This window comes from Elephas maximus, chromosome 9 (assembly GCF_024166365.1).
Source record: "Elephas maximus indicus isolate mEleMax1 chromosome 9, mEleMax1 primary haplotype, whole genome shotgun sequence".
In the NCBI taxonomy this organism is placed as follows: domain Eukaryota; kingdom Metazoa; phylum Chordata; class Mammalia; order Proboscidea; family Elephantidae; genus Elephas; species Elephas maximus.
Window position 1 is genome coordinate 77,772,905 of NC_064827.1, and position 26,531 is coordinate 77,799,435.

Below are 26,531 nucleotides of genomic sequence, written 5' to 3' on the forward strand. Positions count from 1 at the left end.
TAACAACCCTATTTAAAAAAAAAAACCTATAGGACAGAGTAAAACTGGCCCATACGGTTTCCAAGGAGCAGTTGTGGATTCAAACTGCCGACCTTTTGGTTAGCAGGCTGAGCTCTTAACCGCCGTGCCACCACTACTCATAGACAAATACACAGAGACAAAATAAATTAGTGGTTGTCATGGGCTGGGGGGTGGGAGAGGAATGAGGAGTTATTGCTTAATGGGTACAGAGTTTCTCTTTGGAGTGACGAAAAAGTTTTGGAAACAAATAGTGATAATGGTTGCACAACATTGTGAGTGTCATTAATGCCACTAGATTGTACATTTGAAAATGGTTCAAATGGCAGACTTTATGTTGTGTGTATTTACCACAGCGAGGGAAGAGAAAAAAAGATGGGTTGCCTCCATGAAGCATACAGGGAATGAGCTTAGAGTTGGTGTGTTTGTTTTGCAAGAGCTGTTGCTGCGGAATTTTTTCTTTTTTTTTAAATATGTATGAAGTGACAAAATTGCAAATATTTTAATTAAGTCTGAAGATGGTGAATCATTTGCTTGGGGGGTTATGAATGTATTTTATATTATAATCAGGTTATTTATTTGTTTATAAAGCTGGTATTCACCTTTATCTTCATACTATCTTACCTCTGAGGCCAGGGAGGGCCTGAATAAGTACTTTGAATTTAAGTCCCAACTTCACTACTTACTAGTTGTGTGACCTTAGGCAAGTAGTTTGCCTCTTTCTCTATTTCCTATCTGTAAAATGGGAATAAAAATGCCTAGTGTATGGGTTGTTGTGAAGATTAAATGTGATAGAATATATATAGTGCTTTGCACAGAGTCTAGCGTAATGTTTGCATTTTATATTTGATATTATTATTCCTGTTAATGATGACATTTTCATAGTCACCCCATCGTGAAACTTCAGAGTAAGTATTGGTATCTCAGTTTACCTGGCATTACTGTATCTTTAAACAGCTTTATGGAGGTATAATTCATATACTGTACAATCCACCCATTTAAAATGCACAAAGTGTTCAATTTGAAGTTTTTTAGTATATCCATAAGGTTGTACACTTACTACCACAATCTAATTTTAAAACCTTCATCCCCCTAAAAAAAAAAAAAAATTACCCATTAGCTGTCATTCCCGATCCCACTTCTACCTCTAACCAACCACAAATCTACTTCCTGTTTCAATGGATTTTCCTATCCTGGACATTTCATATAAATGGAATTATATAATATGTGGCCTTTGTAACAGGTTTATTTGGCACAATGTGTTCAAGAGGCATCCATATGGTCACATATATCAGTACTTAATTCTTTTTTATTGCTGAATAATATTCCATTATATGAATACTTTATTTATCTCTTCATCATTTGGAGTCCTGGTGGCACAGTGGTTAAGAGCTTGGCTGCTAACCAAAAGGTTGGCAGTTCGAATCTACCAGCCACTCCTTGGAAATGCTATGGTGCAGTTCTTCTGTGTCCTGTAGGGTCATTGTGAGTTGAAATGGGCTCGACGGCAACAGATTTGGTTTTTGGTATTGATCATTTGGTAGACGTTTAGATTATTTCTACTTTTTGGCTATTAAGAATAATGCTTCTGTGAACATTCATGTACAAGTTTTTGTATGAACATCATGTTTTTATTTTAAGTATATACCTAAGGAGTGGAATTGCTGCGTCATGTGCTAACTCTATATTTAACTATTTAACTTTTTGAGTAGCTGCCAAACTTTTCCAAAACAGTTGCACCATTTTACATTCTTACAGGCAATATGTAAGGGTTCCAATCCCTCCACATCCCTGACAACAATTGTTATTGTCTGTCACTTTAATTATAGCCATCCTAGTAGGTGTGCAGGCACCTATGCACTGCATGCAGTTTGTGATCGGCTGCTAAACCTAAGGGGAAGATCCACCCAGTGGCTCTGCAGAAGAAAGGCCTGGCAAACTGCATCCATAAAGATTACAGCCAAGACAGCCCTATAGAGCATTTCTGCTCTGTAACACATGGTATTACCATGAGTCAGGGGGCGACTCAGCAGCATCTGAACAACAGCAATGACTAACAATATTGAGCTTCTTTTCATTTGTGTATCTTCTTTACAGAAATGTCTATTCAAATCTTTTGCCCATTTTTTGCTTGTGTTCTTTGTCCTTTTGTTGAGTTGTAGGAGTTCTTTATAGGTACTGAATATTAAACCATTATCAGATATGTGATTCCCAAATATTTTCTCTCATTCTGTAGGTTGTCTCTTGGCTTTCTTGATGATCTGTTGATGAACAAAACTTTTAAATTTTGATGAACTCCATTTTATCAATTTTGTTTTTTGTTGCTTATGCTTTTGGTGTCGTATCTAAAACTCCATTGTCAAAAATTAGGTCCTGGACAATGTGTTGGAGAGGGATGCTGGTGAGGAGTGAGCTTCTTGGATCAGGTGGACACTTGAGACTATGTTGTCATCTCCTGCCTGGAGGGGAGATGAGAGGGTGGAGGGGGTTAGAAGCTGGTGAAATAGACACGAAAAGAGAGGGTGGAGGGAGAGAGCAGGCTGTCTCACTAGGGGGAGAGTAATTGGGAGTGTGTAGCAAGGTATATATGGATTTTAGTGTGAGAGACTGACTTGATTTGTAAACTTTCACTTAAAGCACAATAAAAATTATTAAAAAAAAAAAAATAGGTCCTGGAGGTTGTGGAGAGACTAGAACACTTACATACTGCTGGTGAGAATGTAAAATGGTACAGCCACTTTGGAAATCGATTTGGCGCTTCCTTAAAAAGCTAGAAATAGAACTACCATACGATCCAGCAATCCCACTCCTTGGAATACATTCTAGAGAAATAAGAGCCTTTACATGAACAGATATACGCACACCCGTGTTCATTGCAGCACTGTTTACAATAGCAAAAAGATGAAAGCAACCAAGGTACCTATCAATGGATGAATGGATAAATAAATTATGGTATATTCACACAATGGAATACTACACATCAATAAAGAACAGTGAAGAATCTATGAAACGTTTCATAATATGGATGAATCTGGAAGGCATTATGCTGAGTGAAATCAGTCAGTTGCAAAAGGACAAATATTGTATAAGACCACTATTATAAGAACTCGAGAAATAGTTTAAACAGAGAAGAAAATATTCTTTGATGGTTATGAGAGTGGGGGTGGGGTGGGAGAGAGGGAAAGGAGTATACACTAATTAGATAGCAGATAACTATTTTAGGTGAAGGGAAAGACAACATACAGCACAGGAGAGGTCAGCACAACTGGCCTAAACCAAAAGCAAAAAAGTTTCCTGAATAAACTGAACGCTCCGAAGGCCAGCATAGCAGGGGCGGGGGTTTGGGGACCATGGTTTCAGGGGACATCTAAGTCAATTGGCATAATAAAACCTATTAAGAAAACATTCTGCATCCCACTTTGGAGAGTGGCGTCTGAGGTTTTAAACACTAGCAAGCAGCCATCTAAGATGCATCAGTTGGTCTTAGCCCACCTGGAGCAGAGGAGAATGAAGAACACCAAAGACACAAGGTAATCATGAGCCCAAGAGGCAGAAAGGGCCACATAAAGCACAGACTACATCAGTCTGAGACCAGAAGAACTAGATGGTACCTGGCTACAGTCAATGACTGCCCTGACAGGAAAGAAAACAGAGAACCCCTGAGGGAGCAAGAGAGCAGTGGGATGCAGACTCCAAATTCACGTAGAAAGACCAGACTTAATGGTTCTGACTGAGACTAGAAGGACCTGGGTGGTCATGGGCCCCAGACCTGTTAGCCCAAGACAGGAACCATTTTCAAAGCCAACCCTTCAGACAGGGATTGGACAGGACGGTGGGATAGAAAAGGTGAAGAGTGAGTTTCTTGGATCAAGTAGACACATGAGACTATTTTGGCATCTCCTATCTGGAGGGGAGATGAGAGGACAGAGGGGGGTCAGAAGCTGGCCAAATGGACACGAAAAGAGAGTGGAGGGAAAGAGTGTGCTGTTTCATTAGGGGGAGAGCAATTAGGAGTGTATAGCAAGGTGTATATAAGTTTTTGTATGAGATACTGACTTGATTTGTAAACTTTCACTTAAAGCACAATAAAAATAAAAAACTAGATCCTGAAGCTTTACCCCTGTATTTTCTGAGAGTTTCATGGTTTCAGTTCTTATATTTAGGGCATTGATCAATTTTGAGTTAATTTTTGGGTATGATGTAAGGTGTGAGTCCAGCTTTATTCTTTCACATGTGGAGATCCATTTGTCCCAGCACCATTTATTGATGAAACTATTCCTTCTCCATTGAATGGACTTAGCACCTTTATCGAAAATCAGTTGACTATAGATGTGTAGGCTTATTTCTGGACTCACTTCTATTCCATTGGTCTATATATCTATCCTTACACCAGTACCAGACTGTTTGTGTTACTGTAGCCTTAGAGTACATTTGGGAATTGGGAAGTGTGAGTCCTGCCTTGTTCTTCTTTTTCAAGATTTCTTTGACTGTAGAGACCCCTTGTAATTTCTCATGAAATTTGAGGATTGGCTTTCCATTTTTGCAAAAGAGGCTGTTTCCATTTTCATAGGGATTGCATTGAATCTATAGATCACTTTGGGTAGTATTGACATCTTGACAGTATTAAATTTTCCAATCCATGAAGCCAGGATGTCTTTACAATTTATTTATAAGTTCTTTCATTTTTTCAACAGTGTTTCATAGTTTTCAGTGTATAAGTCTTTTATCCTCCTGGTTAAATTTATTCCTAGGTAATTTATTCTTTTTAGATACTATTGTAAATGCAATTGTTTTTTTAATTTCCTTTTTAAATTGTTCATTGCTGCTATATAGTAACTAAACTGATTTTTGTGTGTTGATGTTGTACCCTGTGACTTCGTGGAACTCATTTATGAGCTCTAGTAACTTTCTTTTGAATTCTTTGGGCTTTTCTACTTATAGGATCATGTCATCTGCAAATAAAGATACAGCATTTTACCCAAATAATGTGCCTCCTATGTTTGTTTGCCAAGCGCTCCCTCCTCAGTGCAGAAGATATGTGTTATTTGGATGAAAATAGGGTAGTTCTACTTCTTTCTGATATGGGTACCTTTTTTTTTTCCTTTTATTTTGTTTTATTTATTGTGCTTTCAAGTGAAAGTTTACAAATCAAGTCAGTCTCTCATACAAAAACTTGAACACACCTTGCTGTGTATTCCTAGCTGCTGTCCCCCTAATGAGACAGCACACTCCTCCTCTCCACCCTGTATTCCCTGTGTCCATTCAACCAGCTCCTGTCCTCCTCTTCCTTATCATCTCACCTCTAGACAGGAACTGCCCACATAGTCTCATGTGTCTACTTGACCCAAGAAGCTCTTTCCTCACCAGTATCATTTTTTTTCTTATAGCCCAGTCCAATCCCTGTCTGAAAAGTTGGCTTTGGGAGTGGTTCCAGTCTTGGGCTAACAAAAGGTCTGGGGACCATGACCTCTGGCGTCCCTCTAGTGTCAGACCATTAAGTCTGGTCTTTTTATAAGAATTTGAGATCTGCATCCCACTGTTCTCCTGCTCCATCTGGGATTCCTTGTTGTGTTCTGACATGGGTGCCTTTTATTTCTTTCTCTTACCTAATTGCTCTAGCTAGAACTTCCAGTAAAATACTGAATAATAGCAGTGGTGAAAGTGGGCATCCTTGTCTTGTTCCTGGTCTTAGAGGGAAAGCTTTCAGTCTTTCTCCACTTCGTATGAGGTTCTCTGTTGGTTTTTCATAAACACTCTTTATCTTGTTGAGTAATTTCCCTTCTATTCCTATCTTGTTGAATGTTTTTATCCTGAAAGGGTATTAGATTTTGTCAGATGCCTTTTGTGCATCAGTTGAGATGATCATGTGTTTGTTTTCCTTTGTTTTATTAATGTGGCTTGTATTATGTTGATTAATTTTCTTATGTTGAACCACGCTTGCGTTCCTGGGTTAAATCCCATTTGGACATGGTGTATAAAGCTTTTAATATGCTATTGGATTCAGTTTGTTAGTATTTGCTGAGAATTTTTCGCAAGTGTGTTTTAAGGGGTGTTGATCTGTGGCATCTTTGTCTGGCTTTGATACCTGGATTATGCGGATCTCATAGTATGAGTTAGGAAGTGTTTCCTCTTCTATTTTTTGGAAGGATTTAAGAAGGATTGGTATCAATTGTTTAAATGTTTGGTAGAAATACCCAGTGAAACCATCTGGTTTGGAACTTTTGTTAGGAGGTTTTTGATTACTGACCCAATCTCTTCACTTGTTACAGGTCTGTTGAGATTTTGTATTCCTTCTTGAAATCAATTTAGGTAGCTTATGTGTTTGTAGGAATATGTCCATTTCATCTAGGTTATATAATTAATTGGTATACAATTGTTTGCAGCATTCTCTTATGATCCTTTTTGTTTCTGCAGGGCCAGTAGTAATACCCCACTTTTCCTTGCTGATTTTAGTTATTTGCATCTTCTCTTTTTTTTTTCTTTGTCAGTCTAGCTGGAGCTTTGTTGATTCTGTTGATCCTTTCAAAGAACCAACTTTCTGATTTCATTGATTCTATTATTCTTCTGTTCTCTATTTTATTTATCTACACTCTAATCTTTGTTATTTCCTTCTTTCTGGCAGCTTTGGGTTTAGTGAGCTCTTCTTTTTCTAGTTCCTCAAGTTGTAAAGTTAGGTTATTGATTTGAGATCTTTTTTCTTTTTTAATGCTTCTATTTTCATTTATCTCCTAAGTATTTTCTCATTTCCTGTGTGATTTCTTCTTTGAACCACTGGATCTTTAATAGTGTGTTATTTAATTTCTGAATATTTGTGAGATTTCCAGTTTTCCTTGTTACTGATTTCTAGTTTCATTCCATTGTGACTAGAGAAGATACTGTGTATATGAGTTCAGTCTTTTTTAAGTTTCAGATTTGTTTTGTGACCTTGTGTGTGGTCTATCTTAGAGAATGGTCCATGTACACAGGAGAATGTGTATTGTGCTGTTACCATTGGGTGAAATGTTATATGCATGTTATGTCTAGTTGGCTTATAGTATTGTTCACATCCTGTCTTTCCTTATTGGTCTTTTGTCTAGAGGTAAAATCTTCTTTTCATCACTGGTTTTTAAGTGATTTGATCATGACTTGCATTGGTTTAGTTTTCTTAATGTTTTTTGTGCTTGGGGTTTGTTGAACTCCTTAGGTTTATCGTTTTCATCAAATTTGGAAAGGTTTTGGCTATTATTTCTTCAAATAGTTTTTTGTCTCTCCCCACCTCAGAGACTCCAATTACATGCATATCAGGCATTTTGACATTGTCCCGCAGCTAACTAATGCTCTGTTCATTTTTTTTTTTTTCTCTTTTGTGTTTCGTTTTGGGTAGTTTCTGTTGCTGTTTTCAAGTTCACTAATTTTTTCTTCTGCAGTTTCAATTCTGCTGTTATTCCATTCAGTGTATTTTTCATTTCTAGGAGTTTGATTTGCTCTTTTTCTTATATCTACTGTGTCTCTACCTAATATTTTTAATCTTTACTTTCTTGAACATATGGAATGTAGAATTGTCTCCCAACTGTATAAATCTTTGTCATTTCTGAGTTTGTTTCTCTTGATTTTTTTTTCCCCTCCTTATTATGGATTCTATTTTTTCTTTGCATGCATGGTGTTTGTTTGTTTGTTTGTTTTTATTAAATGCCAGGCATGAATTTTACCTTGTTGGGTGCTAGATATTTTTGTATCACGTAGATATTCTTGTTCTGGAACACAGTTAAGCTACTTGGAAACAGATTGATCCTTTCGAGGCTTCCCTTTAAGTTTTGTTTGGCAGGACCAGAGCTGCATTTAGTCTAGGGTGGCGTAGAGGTTAAGAGCTACAGCTGCTAACCAAAAGGCTGGCAATTCGAGTCCACCAGGCACTCCTTGGGAACTCTGTGGGGCAGTTCTACTCTGCCCTGTAGGGTTGCTATGAGTTGGAATCAACTCAATGGCAACAGGTTGGGTTTGGTTTTTTTTTTTTACTGACTGAAACAAGACTCTTCTGAATAATCTACTCAAGGTTTTCCTCTCAGGAAAGCTTTCTTCTGTTAAACATTTTGTTTATTACATCTACTCCATTCATTTTGTTCTTTCTTCCAAGAACACTAATTAACCATACATTGGGTCTCTAGTCTCTGTTCTCCTATTATTTTCTCTCGCACCGTTTCATATTTTAACCTTTTCCTGTGTTCTTATAGAAGTTGCCCAAAGTGCCTTCCACATTATTGATTCCATTTTCTACAGTCTCAATTCTGTGCCTTATTGCTTGTTCAAACTTCGATTCTGTTATTAGTTTCCTTTACATCTTGTCATTAATTTAGTCTGCTGTTTTCTCATATCATTCTGCTGTCTTGTCTCATCTTCTTTTATTCAAGTCTGAAATTTTTTCTTCATTCCGAGTGGGTTGTTCTGAGTCCCTCACTGTCTACCTGAATGCTGTTAGAATCATAGCACTTAAGCTGGAGGACGCACTGAACCAGTTGACACCAGAGGTTAGCTTGAGTGAGATGACTGGGGCTGAAGCTTAGGCCTTAGGCACTCTTAGAAGGAGAGCTTAGTTTCTGTGCACTTTCTTCTGTTGGTGAAATTGTAATACCAGGGTCCTACTTTTAGTCTCTTTGGCCCAGGCGGCAAATGATGACTATGCCTTTGCCTCCTTCTTGGGCTCCTGAGCCCCACCCTCTCATGTCAAGACTTTTTTTTTCCTGGTGAGGCAGTGTACAATCTTTGGTATCCCAATGCAGCCACCTCTGAATCTTGCCAATCTGCAGAACCTGTCCCATGGCCCACCCTGGCTTTTAGCAGGTGGAGTTGCAGGGGCATTATCTCCCTTTAATTTAGCCCTATCTCCAGGTTCTTAAAAGTTGGTGATATGTGCTGTTGGTGGGAATGTAAAATGGTACAGTCACTTTGGAAATCGATTTTGCACTTACTTAAAAAACTAGAAATTAGAACTACCATATGACCCAGCAATCCCATTCCTTGGAATATATCCTAGAGAAATAAGAGCCTTTACACGAACAGATATATGCACACCCATGTTTATTGCAGCACTGTTTACAATAGCAAAAGGATGGAAGCAACCAAGGTCCCCATCAACGGATGAATGGATAAATAAATTATGGTGTATTCACACGATGGAATACTATGCATGATAAAGAACAGTGATGAATCTGTGAAATATTTCATAACATGGAGGAACCTGGAAGGCATTATGCTGAGTGAAATTAGTCAGTTGCAAAAGGACAAATATTGTATAAGACCACTATTATATTACAAGAACTTGAGAAATAGTTTAAACTGAGAAGAAAATATTCTTTTGTGGTTATGAGAGGGGGAGGGAGGGAGGGTGGGAGAGGGGCATTCACTAATTAGATAGTAGATAGGAACTACTTTAGGTGAAGGGAAAGATAGCACACAATTCAGGGGAGGTCAGCACAACTGGACTAAACCAAAAGCAGTTTTCTGAATAAACTGAATGCTTCGAAGGTCACTGTTGCAGGGGCAGGGGTCTGGGGACCATGGTTTCAGGGGACATCTGTGTAAATTGGCATAATAAAATCTATTAAGAAAACATTCTGCATCCCACTTTGAAGAGTGGCTTCTGGGGTGTTAACTGCTAGCAAGCAGCCATCTAAGATGCATCAATTGGTCTCAACCCACCTGGATCAAAGGAGAATGAAGAACACCAAGGACACAAGGCGATTACGAGCCCAAGAGGCAGAAAGGACCACATGAACCAGCAACTACATCATCCTGAGACCCCCAGAACTAGATGGTGCCCGGCCACAACCAATGACAGCCCTGACAGGGAACACAACAGAGAACGCCTGAGGGAGCAGGAGAGCAGTGGGATGCAGACCCCAAATTCTCATAAGACCAGACTTAATGGTCTGACTGAGACTGGAAGGACCCTGGTGGTCATGGCCCCCAGACCTTCTGTTGGCCCAGGACAGGAACCATTCCTGAAGCCAACTCTTCAGACATGGATTGGACTGGACAATGGGTTGTACAGGGATGCTGGTGAGGAGTGAGCTTCTTGGATCAGGTGGACACTTGAGACTATGTTGGCATCTCCTGCCTGGAGGGGAAATGAGAGGGTGGAGGGGGTTAGAAGCTGGCAAAATGGACACAAAAAGAGAGAGTGGAGGGAGAGAGCGAGCTGTCTCATTAGGGGGAGAGTAATTGGGAGTGTGTAGCAAGGTGTATATGGGTTTTTGTGTGAGAGGCTGACTTGATTTGTAAACTTTCACTTAAAGCACAATACAAATTATTTTAAAAAATAGTTTGTGATATGTGGATAGCACTATTCTCTAGTTTGTAGGATTTAGGCTCATTTTTCTTATTTCTTGGATTATTTCAGCCAGTGTATTGTAGATGAGAAGAATTATATGCCTACCTTTAAGTCTTCCTCTTATACTAAAGTTTATAGTATAGTAAATATAACTGTAGGACACACCAGGTCCCCTTCTCTGAATTCTTTCTGAGTTTATAACTCTCTTATACTCTTAGCAGGCTTTACCTTGAATGGAAACCCTGGTGGCATAGTGGTTAAGTGCTGTGGCTGCTAACCAAAGGGTTGGCAGTTCAAATCCACCAGGTGCTCCTTGGAAACTCTGTGGGGTAGTTCTACTCTGTTCTTTAGGGTCGCTATGAGTCGGAATCGAGTCAATGGCACTGGGTTTCGTTTTGGTTTGGGTTACCTCGAATGACAGCATTATGCACATGTGTTTCTCAACTCGACGGCCGTGGGTTTTTTTGGGTTTTACAAAATTATAAGTTCTCTAAAGACAGTAACATTTCTTGATCATCTTTCAAATCCTCAACAGTGCCTTGTATATAGTGCTTTGTGATTTTTTTTTAAGTGAGTTAATTACTTCTATGGAAGTCTTAAGCAATTGAAACAGCAACTGTACTTTTAATATAGGTCACAGCTGCCCGTGAGTTTGCAAATATTGCTTATATAGCAGGAAAACCTGTAGGAGAGGTTTGGGTTTTACATACTACTAAGGACAGGGAATGTATAGAAATGCCACACTCATCCAAAGTTAAGAGCAAAGGTCAGGTACCTATTAAAATATAAGGACTGTTACTACGTTGATACTGTTACAAATAAAGATACATGACATTTATTTTTTGTAGAACTGTTTTTAAAAGTCTTATTCTGTTATTTAAATTTCACAGTAGATACTTGAAATCTATGAGGAAAACAATGGGTTATTTAATAAATGGTGTTGAAAAAATAGGCTAATGATTTTGGAGGGAAAAGGCCTTGATCCCAACCTTACTCCTTATACCAAAACAAACTCTTTGTAAATTAAAGGTTTAAATGCTTTTTAAAAATTATACCTGGAAAAAAACTAAATACAGGCATACCTCAGAGATACTGCAGGTTCCGTTAAAGACGGCAATAAAGTGAATATCACAATCAAGTGCGTCACACAAATTTTTTTGTTTCCCAGTGCATATAAAAATTATGTTTACACTATACTGTAGTCTTTAAAGTGTACAGTAGTAGCATTATGTCTAAAAAACAATGTACATACCTTTATTAAGAAATACACTTCATTGCTTAATGCTAACCATCATCTGAGCCTTCAGCAAGTCGTAATCTTTTTGCTGGTAGACATCTTGCCTCAGTGTTGATGGCTGCTGACTGATTAGGGTGGTAGCCGCTGAAGGTTGGGGTGGCTGTGGCAACTTCTTAAAATAAGACAACAATGAAGTTTGCCACATCAATTGATTCTTCTTTCACAAAAGATTTCTCTAGCACGCGACTGTTTAATAGTGTTTTACCCACAGTAGAACCTCTTTCAGAATTGGAGTCAGGCTTCTCAAACTCTGCTGCTGCTTTATCAACTAAGTTTATGTAATATTCTAAATCTTTTGTTGTCATTTAGACAATGTTCACAGCATCTTCACGAGGAGCATATTCTGTCTCAAGAAACCTTTTTTTTTGCTCATCCATAAGAAGCAACTCTTTTTCTGTTAAAGTTTTATCATGGGATTGCAGCAATTCGGTCATGTCTTCAAGCTCCACTTCTAATTCTAGTTCTCTTGCTGTTACCACAGCAGGTGCAGTTACTTCTTCCACTGAAATCTTGAGCCTCTCAAAGTCATCCATGAGGGTTGGAATGAACTGCTTCCGGGTTCCTGTTAATGTTGGTATTTAGGCCTCCTCCCATGAGTCATAAATGTTCTTAATGTCATCTAGAATGGTGAATCATTTCCAGAAAGTTTTCAATTTACTTTGCCCAGATTCATCAGAAGAATCACCATGGCAGCTATAAACCCCCCCCCCCCAAAAAAAAAAAAAACGGTTGCCATCAAGTCAATTCTGACTCATTGTGACCCTATAGGACAGAGTAGAGCTGCCCCATAGAGCTTCCAAGGAGCATCTGGTAGATTCAAACTTCTGACCTTTTGGTAGCCTTATGAAATGTATTTCTTAAATAATAAGACTTGAAAGTCAAAATTACTCCTTGATCCATGGGCTGCAGAATGGATGTTGTGTTAGCAGGCATGAAAACGTTAATCTCCTTGTATATCTCCATGAGAGCTCTTGGGTGACCAGGTGCATTGTCAGTAAGCAGTAATATTTTGAAACAAATCTTTTTTTCTGAACAGTAGGCCTCAACAGTGGGCTTAAAACAGTAAACCATGTTGTAAACAGATGTGCTGTTATCCAGGCTTTGTTGTTCCATGTATAGAGCACAGCCAGAGTAGATTTAACATAGTTCTTAAGGGCCCTAGGACTCAGAATGGTAAATGTTCATTGGCTTCAACTTAAAGTCACCAGCTGCATTAGCTCCTAACAAGAGAGTTAGCCTGTCCTTTGAAGCCAGACATTGACTTCTCCTCCCTAGCTATGAAAGTCCTAGATGGCGTCTTCTTCCAGTATGAAACAGTTTCATCTACACTGAAATTCTGTTGTTCAGTGTAGCTACCTTCAGTTATCTTAGATTTTCTGGATAACTTGCTGCAACTACTATATCAGCACTTGCTGCTTCGCCTTGTACTTTTATGTTACAGGGAGGGCTTCTTACCTTAAACCTCATGAACCAACCTCTGCTAGCTTCCTACTTTTTTTCTGCAGCTTCCTCATCTCTCTCAGGCTTCATAAAACTGAAGAGTTAGGCCCTTGCTCTGGATTCGACTTTGGCTTAAGGGAATGTCGTGGCTGGTTTGATCTTCTATACAAACCACTAAAACTTTCTCCATATCAGCAAAAAGGCTGTTTCGCTTTATCATTCGTGTGTTCAATGGAATAACACTTTGACTTTCCTTCAAGAGCTTTTCCTTTGTATCCACAACTTGGCTAACTGGCCCAAGAGGCCTAGCTTTCAGCCTATCTCAGCTTTCTACATGCCTTCCTTACTAAGCTTAATCATTTCTAGCTTTTGATTTAAAGTGAGAGATGTGCCATTCTTCCTTTTACTTGAACACTTAGAAGCCATTGTAGGGTTATTAATTGGCCTAATTTCAATATTGTGTTTGAGAGAATAGGGAGGCCCAAGGAGAGGGAGAAAGTGGGTCATAGGAGCAGTCAGAACACACACAACATTTATTAAGTTCATTGTCTTATATGGGCAGGGTTTGTGGTGCCCGAAAGCAATTACAATAGTAACATCAAATATCACAGATCACCATAACAGTTTGAAATAATGCAGGAGTTACCAAAATGTGACACAGAGTCACTCAGTGAACCCATGCTGTTGGAGAAATGGCACTAGTAAGACTTGCTTGATACAGGGTTGCCACAGACCTTCAATTTGTAAAATACACAGTATCTGTGAAGTACAATAAAGTGAAGCATAATAAAATAAGGTATATCTTTAACTCTTTTCATTTTCTTAAAATATTGTTGGAGTGGGGAAGGCCTTTCTAAGCCTGACAGAAAATGCGAGAATCATAAGAGCAAAGATTGGTTAATTTACGTAAATTATATTGTGACAAAAAAATTCCATAAAGTCAGCAAACTGGAAAAAAAAACTACAGCATAAAACAAGGGGTTAATTTTTGAATTAAAAAAAACTACCAATCAAGATGAATAGTTCAATGGCTTAAGGGGACTTCTAAGTCAATTGGCAAAATAAATTCTATTATGAAAACATTCTGCATCCCACTTTGAAGTGTGGCGTCTGGGGTCTTAAATGCTAACAAGCGGCCATCTAAGATGCATCAATTGGTCTCAACCCACCTGGATCAAAGGAGAATGAAGAACACCAAGGTCACATGATAACTATGAGCCCAAGAGACAGACAGACCACAGGAACCAGAGACTTACATCATCCTGAGACCAGAAGAACTAGATGGTGCCCGACCACAACCGATGACTGCCCTGACAGGGAGCACAACAGAGAACCCCTGAGGGAGCAGGAGATCAGTGGGATGTAGACCCCAAATTCTCATAAAAAGACCAGACTTAATGGTCTGACTGACACTAGAGGAATCCCGGCGGTCATGGTCCCCAAACCTTCTGTTGCCCCAGGACAGGAACCATTCCCGAAGACAACTCATCAGACATGGAAGGGACTGGACAATGGGTAGGAGAGAGATGCTGGTGAAGAGTGAGCTACTTGTATCAGGTGGACACTTGAGACTGTGCTGGCATCTCCTGTCTGGAGGGGAGATGGGAGGGTAGAGAGGGTTAGAAACTGGCAAAACGGTCACAAAAGGAGAGACTGGAGGGAGGGAGCGGGCTGACTCATTAGGGGGAGAGTAAATGGGAGTATGTAGTAAGGTGTATATAGGCTTTTGTGTGACAGACTGACTTGATTTGTAAACTTTCCCTTAAAGCACAATAAAAATTATTAAAAAAAAAAAAGATGAATAGTCCAGTTTATTTATTTGAACAGAAGATATTACTGATGCTTTATAGAAAGAGGAGATACAAGTGCCCTGTTTAGAGCATGAGTCTCATTCATAATTGTTGTTGGTGTTGTTAGGCGCCATCGAGTCAGTTCTGACTCATAGTGACCCTGTGTACACAGAACGAAACACTGCCTAGTCCTGCGCCATCTTCACAATCATTGCTGTGTTTGAGCCCATTGTTGCAGCCACTGTGTCAGTCCATCTCTCATTGAGGTCTCCCTCTTTTTCACTGACCCTCTACTTTACCAAGCATGATGTCCTTCTCCAGGGACTGGTCGTCCTGATAACATGCCCAAGGTATGTGAGACATTCTCGCTTCTAAGAAGCATTCTGGCTGTGCTTCCTAGACAGATTTGTGCATTTCTTCTGGCAGTCTGTGGTATTTTCAATATTCTTCAACACCATAATTTAGAAGCATTAATTCTTCTGTCTTCCTTATTCGTTATCCAGCTTTCAATGCATATGAGGTGATTGAAAACACCATGGCTTTGATCAGGCACACCTTAGTCCTCAAAGTGACATCTTTGCTTTTTTATAGTTTAAAGAAGTCTTTTGCAGCAGATTTGCCCAATGCAATACATTGTTTGATTTCTTGACTGCTGTTTCTATGGGGGTTGATTGTGGATCCAAGTAAAATGAAATCCTTGACAACTTCAGTCTTTTCTCTGTTCATCAAGATGTTGCTTATTGGTCCAGTTTTGAGGATTTTTGGTTTCTTTATGTTGAGGTGTAATCCCTACTGGAGGCAGTAGTCTTTGCTATTCATCAGTAAGTGCTTTAAGTCTACTTCGCTTTCAGCAAGGATAGTTGTGTCATCCGCATATTGTGGGTTGTTAATAAGTCTTCCTCCAATCCTGATGCTGTGTTCTTCTTCATATAGTCTAGTTTTTGAGATTATTTGCTCAGCATACAGATTGAGTAAGTATGGTGAAAGGATACAACCCTGACACACACCTTTCGTGATTTTAAACCATGCAGTGCCTCCTTGTTCTGTTTAAACAATTGCCTCTTGGTCTCTGTACAGGTTCCACATGAGCACTTTTAAGTGTTTTGGAATTCCCGTTCTTCCCAATGTTATCCATAATTCGTTATGATCCACGCAGTCGATACTCAGTAAAATACAAGTAAACATCTTTCTGGTATTCATAATTAAAGGCATGCAAATCAAAAGAACATGAATAATGGATTTTTTACTTAGGAGATTTGGAACTTTTTTCTTGTTAACATCCAGTGTCAATAGGGTATGGGGCGGTAGACACGGTCATTTACTGTTGGTGGATGTGTGACTTGGTGCAGCCTTTCTGGAAAGTAGTTTGGTAATACACATCAGATTGTCCAATCCATAGCCCTTTGACTTGGCAGTTATGTTGGTAGAAATTTACCCTGTAGATATTTATAAAGGTATGTCAAGGTAGTTATATACAAATATCCATTGAAGCATTACTTACCATTTTAAAACCCCAAACAACTGAAATTCAGAAGAGAACTGCTTAAATTACTATGCATCCGTATAGTAGAAAGCTATACAGCCATTAAAAAGAATGAATTGGCTCTTTTTGTGGGACAGTATCCAAGATAATTAAGTGACAAAATCTGAGTGCAGAATAGAATGCAGATAATGAACCCATTTGGGGTGGAGTTTTTGAAGAATGTATATGATTTTTCTGATGTATACGTAGATAAGTTTCTAGAAATACATGCAGGAGTTTGTTTATCGTGCATTCCTTTTAGGGCACTAGGAATAAATGATAGAAAGTTTTTGTTTTCTTTTATTACATCTTTCTATAATTTTTTTTTACATATGCATATATAATTCACCCCCCCTCCTTTTTTTCCCACATAACTAGAAACAAAATTCCACAGTGGTGAGATCTTACAGAGAATCTGTTCTCAGAACCTACATGCCTCTTATGTATATTTACTCTATGTCAGCTTTTCCTTCTGAAACTAAAAATACATAAGTTTCTTCCATTTCTATTTTTGTTTTGTTATTATTTTAAGGTACATAATACCATAAATTGACACTCCATTCTAAAAACACTGTCTTTTAAAATTAGTATTAATTAATAATCTGATATTTTGGTATCTTAAAATAGCTGACCTTGAGAATATCAGTAGCTACATTAGCAAAGTCATTCTAAAGATTACATTAAAAAATGGGGTGTATAATCCCTTCATATAGTAATTACTCAAGAAACTTTAGTTTCTTCCCTTGACATCTCTCCCTGTCCCTCAAAAACGACTTTAAATCTTCATTTGGGTTGTCTGTTTCTTTTGTATTATATTTATAATACTTGGTATATAGGGATCTTTGAATATACTGTATTTTATGCAAATAACATGCATGTTACACTTTTTTGCCAGCCGCAGAACCCTCGTGTGCATTATTTCCCTAGGTGCTCTATGTATGTTGAGGGGGGAGCATTATTTGCAGGAAATATAGTGCTATTAGAGTGAGGTGACAAATAGCACTGATAAATCTATTAGTTTTTTGTTTTTTTTTTTTTTTAATTTACTATGGGACTGTGGGGATCTCTAACAGAGTTTAATTTTGATTGCTGTTGGTAGAAATGATCTCTAATGCTTGATTTACCCTACAAAATATATTAACAGTAATATCACAGGTAATCTCTTATTCTTTTCTATAACTTTATCTTCAGATTGAGTACATTCAGTTACAGGGACAGTATTTACTGTTGTCTTTGGTCTGTGGAGGAGCCCTGGTGGTACAGTGGTTAAAGTGCTTGAGTGCTAACTGGAAGACTGGCGGTTCAAACCCACCAGCCACTCCGTGGGAAAAAGATGTGGCAGTCTACTTCCAAAAAGATTTACAGCCTTGGAAACTGTGACGGATTGAATTGGTCCCTCAAAAATATCTGTCAACTTGGCTAGGTCGTGATTCCCTTGTGTGACTGTCTGCCATTTTATCTTCTAATGTGATTTCCATATGTGTTGTAAATCCTATCACTATGATGTATTAAGATGAATTAGCAGCAGTTATATTGATGAGGTCTACAAGATCAGGTAGTGTCTTAAGCCAGTCTGTTTTGAGATATAGGAGAGAGAAGCGAGCAGAGAGACCTGGGGACCACCAAGAGAACAGTGCCGGGAACAAAGTGTGTCCTTTGGACCTGAAGTTCCTGCGCTGAGATGCTCCCAGACCAAGGGAAGACTGATGCATCACAAGGACCTTCCTCCAGAGAGAGAAAGCTTTCCCCTGGAGCTGATGCCCTCAATTTGAACTTGTACCCACTAGACTGTGAGAGAATAAATTTCTCTTTGTTAAAGCCATTCACTTGTGGTATTTCTGTTATAGCAGCACTAGATGACTAAGAAACCCTGTGGGAAACCCTGCTCTGTCCTATAGGGTCACTATGAGTTGGAATTGACTTGATGGCAGTGGGTTTTTTTTTTTTTTTTTTTTGCTGTTGTTCGTTTGGTCTGTAACTCTGAACAGTTAGACCCCCAGATATAAAGACTATCTTACCTTGAAATTTCCTTCTGTTTCACATCATCAGAAGCTCTTTCTACAGGGCCAAGATTCTGACATCAGCTAGAGAAACCCTCATATTGCAGGGCCTCAGCAAGTGTGCCCTTTTGGTGAAGTTACCATGGCACCATTGGTCTGGCCTCTCCACTCCAGCCCTTTTGGCCTCTCCACTCCAGCCCTTTTGTTCTTTGCTCCCTCCCTGAACTCTAGCCTAATGGTCTCCTTTCAGTTCCTTGAAATTGCAGAATTCATTTCTACTTCAGAGCCTTTGCATATATTTTCCTTCTTCCCACAATTCTATTTTCACATACCCCCTCAGCCCACCTTGGCAAATGTGAGTTCAATCTGAAGCCTCTTAAAAGTTCCAGTATTTTAATAATATTAATATATTCAGTGTATAAATATTTCAATATTTTCTTTGTTTTATTTGAGAATTTGTACAGCTTATAAATTCAGTTGCTTGTGGATTCTGTTCTCTCACCTACAGCGATAAGAAAAAAAGTCAAGAGTTAACAGAATGAAAAATGGTGAATGATTACTGCTTTTGGCCATATTTGTACCAGAAGCCTTATTCTGAGCCCAGAATCTTACAGAACAGTTCTAGAAAGACAAGGAGGGAATGAATGCTCTACCTCACTAGTACCCACAAGCGAGGGGGCTTTTTGGAGCTTTGGAACTCGTCTTAGTTTTCTTAGTGATTCAGAAGAGGATGGAAAAAAACTTGCTTTGAGCTGTAATTAATAGTAATTTTTATTTCTCTTGTAGCACGGAACAAGATTTGTGATGAAATGGAGCCTGGAACAAACTCTTTTCGAGTAGAATTTCCTGATTTTTCCAGCACCATTCTACAGAAACTGAACCAGCAGCGCCAGCAGGGACAATTATGTGATGTCTCCATTGTTGTCCAAGGCCATATTTTCCGGGCACACAAAGCTGTTCTTGCTGCCAGTTCACCCTACTTTTCTGACCAGGTACTGCTGAAAAACAGCAGGAGAATTGTTTTACCTGATGTGATGAACCCAAGAGTGTTTGAGAACATTCTCCTATCTAGTTACACAGGACGTCTAGTAATGCCTGCTCCAGAAATTGTTAGTTACTTAACAGCAGCAAGCTTCCTCCAAATGTGGCATGTGGTAGACAAGTGCACTGAGGTTTTAGAGGGAAACCCTACCGTCCTTTGTCAAAAGCTAAATCATGGCAGTGACCACCAGTCTCCAAGCAGCAGTAGTTATAATGGTCTGGTAGAGAGCTTTGAGCTGGGCTCAGGGGGGCATGCTGATTTCCCCAAAGCCCAGGAACTGAGGGATGGAGAAAATGAAGAGGAAAGCACCAAAGATGAGCTGTCTTCTCAGCTCACTGAGCATGAATACCTTCCCAGCAACTCATCCACAGAGCATGACCGGCTGAGCACTGAGATGACAAGCCAGGATGGGGAGGAGGGGGCCAGTGACAGCGCCGACTTCCACTACACCCGGCCCATGTACAGCAAGCCCAGCATAATGGCTCACAAACGTTGGATCCACGTGAAGCCTGAGCGCTTTGAACAGGCTTGCGAGGGCATGGACGTGCATGCCACCTATGATGAGCACCAGGTCACTGAGTCCATCAATACCATGCAGACAGAGCATTCAATCCAGCCTTCAGGAGTGGAGGAGGACTTTCACATTGGGGAAAAAAAAGTAGAAGCAGAGTTTGAGGAACAGGCTGAGGAAAGCAATTATGATGAACAGGTGGATTTCTATGGCTCTTCCATGGAAGAGTTTTCTGGAGAGAGGTCGGATGGGAATCTAATTGGGCACAGACAGGAGACTTCCCTAGCGGCAGGCTACAGTGAGAATATTGAAATGGTAACAGGAATTAAAGAAGAAGCTTCTCACTTAGGATTCTCAGCCACTGACAAGCTGTATCCTTGTCAGTGTGGAAAAAGTTTTACTCACAAGAGTCAGAGAGATCGACATATGAGCATGCACCTCGGTCTTCGGCCTTATGGCTGTGGTGTCTGTGGTAAGAAATTCAAAATGAAGCATCATCTTGTGGGACACATGAAAATTCACACAGGCATAAAGCCGTACGAGTGTAATATCTGTGCAAAGAGATTTATGTGGAGGGACAGTTTCCATAGGCATGTGACTTCTTGTACCAAGTCCTACGAAGCTGCAAAGGCTGAGCAGAATACCACTGAGGCTAACTAAAAATAGGATCTGGCCCTTGAGTGGCATGCACAAAAATAAACTATGGTAATTATGCAAATCTGGGCACAGATGATGCATGCTACTTGCTATTATGAGAGAAGCTTTAAAAAAGGAAAGAAGATATTTCTGAAAGACCAGCTCTAAGCAGGCCAATTAAAAAAATCTAATTCCTCATATTTTATATATTCCAGTCCTAGCCTAGAGGAGGTAATGGGGGTAAGTTAACCCACCTCCCGACTGGCAACTTAAACCTTCATGCCAGTTGTGATTGAGGCAAGTGGACTTTGTGCTGTAGACACCTGCACTTGGAACTGGACTCCCACCCACCAGTTTCATTTCAGGTGGCAGCAGTTTTTGATCTCATTATTACCAGGTCATGTTGAAATTTTATTTTGCTCTTACTATAGATACTTAGGTAATGTGGATTTGTTTTGGTAGCTGCTTCACTGAATGAAATGCTACTTTTGTAAAAGCTACAAATAATGTGATTCCTAGAATGAGAAAATTTATTAACAGAGCTCTCTTGTCTGGTTTTATTCTTTCTAAAGAGTATTTTAGCTAAAACTATGGAGATTCTAAGAAGGTGATATTCAAAATATGGAACAACTACAACTTATGGTACAAGCTTCAATTTCTGTAAGATGCCACTGTCACAATGTGTTTCAGACTCTTGATAAAGCAAAGCCGTATTTTAGTACGAACATTACTTTAAAAAATTTTCTCTCTAGGGTGCGAGTAATTGGTTTGCTGTCCCAAAGCCCGTTTAATTGTAGCACCCACAATAGCGAGATCCGCTCAGTGGCTAGTAGCTGTCTAGCCCGCAGTACCATTGGCTGCTCCAGCCGTTGCCCTGTCTTAGACTGTGGTGCTTCCCGACGAGGGCAGTCAAGAACTACAGTTATTGGGAAGGAGCTGAAAGCCAGGGCTCAAGAGTTACCTGTTGACTCCAGGAGTTAATAGAGTGCTACAGTGACACTTCAACTGTTAAAATAAGAGTTGCAGAGAAGCAGAATTTTATGAGTGACAGGTTATACTTGGGGTGAGGGAGGCACTACCCAAGAAAAGAGGAGTCTTGAAAATACACTGGTGGGCAGGTGCTCTTTTAGAGGGAGGGGTACCTTGAGCTAATACTGCCCGTTCTTTAGGATGAAAGGAGTCCTAATTTTAGCAAAGTAGTCTACAAATTCATGCTCACAAATTATAGATAAAGCTGCATAAATTTACAAGTCCACATAGCTATAACTACCAAAAAAGCAAGAAAAGCATCTATTCTGAGACCTTTTCTTTTCTGCCGATCAGTCAGATGTTTTAGGTTAAAAAGAAAGCATATATTCAGAATGCTTCTAAGCTGTGTAATATACCTGAAGTTATTACGAGGGTAGGACCAGGTGCTACTACTATATCAACTTTTCCATAAACTTACTGGTCTATTCTAAATTCTAAGTAGAAACTTTTTCCTTAAAATAAAAATAACTTTTCTTGAGTTTGGGGTGAAATTTTGTTTTCAAAGCTTGGCTTTGCTCTAATGTGGTAGACATTGCTGGCGATGGCCTCTGATCCTCAAGGTACTAACACCAAGGAGTTTACGTGTTGAACATCGTCTGAATAGGGGGAAAGAAAGAATCCTTATTTACCAGTTAACTCTTAGAATCAAGATTACAAAACAGGGATCTATTCACTAACACTGTATCATTCTTGATATATAAAAAGCACTTTGTATTTAAAACTCTATTATATATATACATATATATATTGTTTTTTAACCTAGAAACTAGATTTTACCTCTCAGTTGTTTGCCACATTAATGTCTTCTTTTAGTGTTGAAACTTCACCAGTTAACAGTCCTTTCTCTGTGTACCTGACAGAAGTGTAAAGAGGTGACTATACAATCAAGCTCAATTGCGCCTTCTCCTTTTCTGATATTAGAGGCCACTTGGTTTTAGCTATGATCTTAGCCATTATGTAGGAGAAATTGTTTTATTACTCCTACGAGTTTTGGTACTAAGGTGGTGAAGCCATTTTGTTCTGCCAAAAGCTGATCACCCTTTCCCGTGATTTTTAGCAAAATATTTTCTGCCTGTTCGGAAGTTTTGATATGCTATTTTCCTTTAAAGGTTATATCAAAGAAGCATTGGAACATTTGGGGAGAAGAATCTGAAAGAGAAAATTCTGGAAAAATCATAGTCCTTCAGTATGTTGAAGTCAGCACAGTACCTTGGCATGATAAAGAGCTTTTGTTCAGCCAGGAGTTATTGCCCACCCTTGGGAGCGTGTTTTGGAACCAGTCAGTTGTACTGGGACTTACTTAATGTTTTGTGAAGAGAGAGGTATCTTTTATTGAAATCCTTACCTGTATATCAGCTACTATATGTAGAATTTAAGGTGTAAATTCCTCACGTCTACTGTTTTAAGGTTTTTATGATACTTTGGGTTTTGGTAAAAATTGGAGATTGCTAATTGGGTTAACCAGACCCTGAGAGATAGTTGGGCATCTGAAATGCTGGTCATATTCAGAGAGGCAGGGGAAGGGGATTGCCTTAGTTTGGATATTAAAAGTGAATTTTTATAAACTAAGTTTTTAGGATTAGGAGATCATACTGCATTACTACCTTTTTTTCCTCCTCACCCTGGGTTGGAGTGATAATCTCTCTCTTTAGCCCCAGTTCAGCTTTAGATAATCTTTATCCTTCCAAATCAGTTTGGATAGTTGTGGGTAACATTTTCCAAACAGTCTTTCAGGGATCATTTCAATGGCCTGTAACCAAGGTATTTTTCCCCTACTTTGAATCTTAACTGTGGTTTTTCTCCAGTTCCAGTGGGAAAGGGCTTCAAAGCACCACCGGTGGTTTTTAATATTAGTACTTATACCATGCCTTTAGTTTTAGATATTCACATTATAATAGTCCACTTGGTAAAGTAGGTATCACCATCTAACTAAGGAAGACTGAGATAGCCTTTCCTCAAATGTTGTGGGTTACCCTCAGGTGCTCCTGGGTCTCAGCCTCTTGATTGTTATTCTAGATTCACCTGCCTCCAGTACCGTCTTTTGGCCACCTCCTTTTTTTTTTTTTTTTTTTATAAGAAGAGTCTGCCCAAAAGGGTCCCCTCTGTTCTAGTGGGCATTTGCTGAACTAAACTGACCCTAAGTTGGCTCTAGCTATTGGACAAAGCTGCTTGGCCTCAATGGCTCCTTCCTGTGGAAGCAAGCACACCCCCCCCAGGTTGCTTCGGAAGTGAAGTTTGAGGCAGAGCAGAAGCAGCAGAGCTGTGTTTTCCCTGGGGAGGTGATGTGCTGCAGCCTCCTGGTGACATGGAGAGGGCTTCATCACACCAAATCCAGGTGTTTGATTTTATAAGGTCTCTGATAATTAATTAGGAATGCTGGAAGCCAAGCAGCATACACCACCCCACCTCCCTTCAATCTGTGCCACTAACTTTGTGATCTTGGTTAGGTGACTAACTTTGTTCAGTGAAACCAGGGTTTGTTTTTTTATTCCTCTATATATTTAAAGGTACATGTTTCTTATTTCAAATCTCTACTGATAGTGCCCTGTGGGAAGATGCTGGAACACATTTTACAAAATGTGACTTTTTTTTTTTTTAGTTGTGCTTGAAGCCTGTGTCATAATGTCAGTTGCTGCTGCCTTCTTTCCTCTTAGGAGGTTCCTGATGTTTCTTCCAGAAAATTACTTTATTTATGCAAGTCAGGTGACTCTTAGGCCACAAAACCATTTGATGATAAACAGATTATCATTAGGTGCATATCTTATTGATATTTTGTGAAATGTTATGCCTGTGTTGCAAAAGTTGAATAGTTTTGTCTTTATATATTGCTGTCTTAAGTGTACAGCATGGTTTTACTTAATTGAATGTTACTGTTTAATATTTTCTTCTTATAGAAGAGACCATGCCCTTTTGTATGACATGTTTTAATAAATGTTATCTGTCAACTTTGTAAAAGTTTTGTTTTTCACTCTGGATAGATGACCACATGTCTTTGTTTTCATTCTGGCTTTCGCCACCTGAGAATAAAAGTTTTATTATGGCCTTTTGATAAATAAATGTCAGTCTGATCAAACAGGCAGTGAGCTCCCATTTTCTGTGCCAGATTATTATTTCATTTTAAACTCCGACCAACCCCATTAGGTAGTGAGGTGTGCCGGATATTCCGTGCTTGCTCCTTGGGACTCACTCCCCACTCCCTCCCACCCTGCACTTTGCTCCAGAAGGCTGACCTCTGCAGACCGTCCTTCTAGCCTCTAATCAAGATTCACCAAAGAGGTGCTGGGAGAACATTGATAGATGACAGGAGACAGAAGCTGAAGGATTTACTCCCATGGCTCCCTCCTACCAGGTGTGGTTGGCAGTAGCTGAGTTGCTCTGGCAAAGGCCACACCTCCTGTCAGGCAGCCTCTGGATTTGGTGACCACACCTTTCTTGTCCCTTCAAACCTAGGAGTAGTCCTGACTCAGCTTTACCAGCCCAGGGGTGCTTCACTGTCCTCATTGGATTTCCCTAACCCTGCCCACACCCTTGTAAATAATCCCTTTATGAAACACCCTTTAGTTACCCCCATTTGAGTGTGCTATCCATTTCCTGCCAGGACCCTGGCTGATACTGTGGGTATCCTCATTTCACACACGAGCCAACTGTGATTCAGAGAAGTTAGGTACATTATCAAAGGTTATAAAGCACCTGTGGGTGGAGCCATGGCTACAACACATGGTGGTGGTTTTTAGCCTGCTTTGTAAGGCCTCCATGCTGTGTAGTTGGGTCTCTGCCTGCCCTCACTTTACTCATCTTACCGCCCTATCCAAATCCTAGAGAAGTAGCAGCAGTGCTCTTTAAAAGTGCTTCAGGCACTGAGGGCCCCACATATTTCCTAACAACAGCTTATTAGCAGAGATACTGCTTGTTTTAGATCAAACTTAACCATCTTCCCACACAAACCTTCTGTTACCACTGTTTGTTGTGAGGTTCTTTTTTTTTTTCCTCCGTTGCTGATTTTGAAGCCAACTGCAGATTGCTTCAGCTAGCTTAGCTGTTTTCTGTATGGGGAAGAAGTCAAGAAGGACCATTTATAGCCTTTAATGACTTGGTTGACTGAGGCAAGGCCTGTCCATCCTGACTGAGCAGCTCAGGCCCTGAGCATGGTGACCCTTCCTTACCCCCACTTTCACCCCCTCCTGGTTACCCTTCCTAGGCTCCTGGCTACCAGCAGTCCAGCAATGCCCACCTATGAAGCAGTGGTCCCCACGGCACACATCTCAAGCAGGGGTGGAGACCTCTGGGCTATGAATATGAGAAGCACTGTGTTCCTCATGAGTAGAAAGGGAAAGTTGAAGTTGCTTATTTGTATTTGGGAACAGAAGGGGTTGGGACGCGAGGGGTGTTATTCATATGGAGCATGTAACACCTGTGCAGTTTATTTCAATTTGCTTGTAGTCAGTTCAGGGGCCACTTATTCCCACCAAGCCACTGAAGCATTCCTTGAGACAATCCCCATGACTAGGGATGTTGGGGAAGCCCTGGTGGCATAGTGGTTAAGTGCTACGGCTGCTAACCAAAGAGTTGGCAGTTCAAATCCACCAGCCACTCCTTGGAAACTCTATGGGGCAGTTCTACTCTGTCCTATAGGGTCACTATGAGTCGGTATCGACGGCACTGGGTTTGGTTTTTTGGTTTGGGCGCCTTGGAGGAGGTACAGTTCTGAAATCTGCCCATAGTCAATGGAAATGAGGTAAGTTTGAATTTACTGTAACAATCATTTATTATTTGACGAATGTTTTAAATATGTCCTTTCTCTGTGGATAAATAAAAGAATCCTGTGCCTTTCCAACTCTTGGTTGTTTTTTTAAGAAAAGTCGGTTGGCGCCCTATAGTTAGAGTTCACTGAATAAAGAGAAGCGCAAATAGCATTTTTTCCCCTCTTAACGAGAAACCAG

The 26,531-nt window shown here is 39.8% G+C and overlaps 1 protein-coding gene across 2 annotated transcripts in view; it reads left to right on the forward strand.

The window, feature by feature from the left end:
* The window catches only part of ZBTB43 (zinc finger and BTB domain containing 43), a 30,591-nt gene extending 5,937 nt beyond the window's left edge, over positions 1-24,654 (forward strand). For both annotated transcript variants that reach the window (XM_049896196.1, XM_049896197.1), the window contains one exon: positions 19,160-24,654. In XM_049896196.1, coding sequence (XP_049752153.1) covers positions 19,183-20,586 — 1,404 coding nt within the window. In that variant the 5' untranslated portion in view covers positions 19,160-19,182 and the 3' untranslated portion in view covers positions 20,587-24,654. The remainder of the gene's footprint in view (positions 1-19,159) is intronic.
* The last annotated feature ends 1,877 nt before the right edge of the window (positions 24,655-26,531 follow it).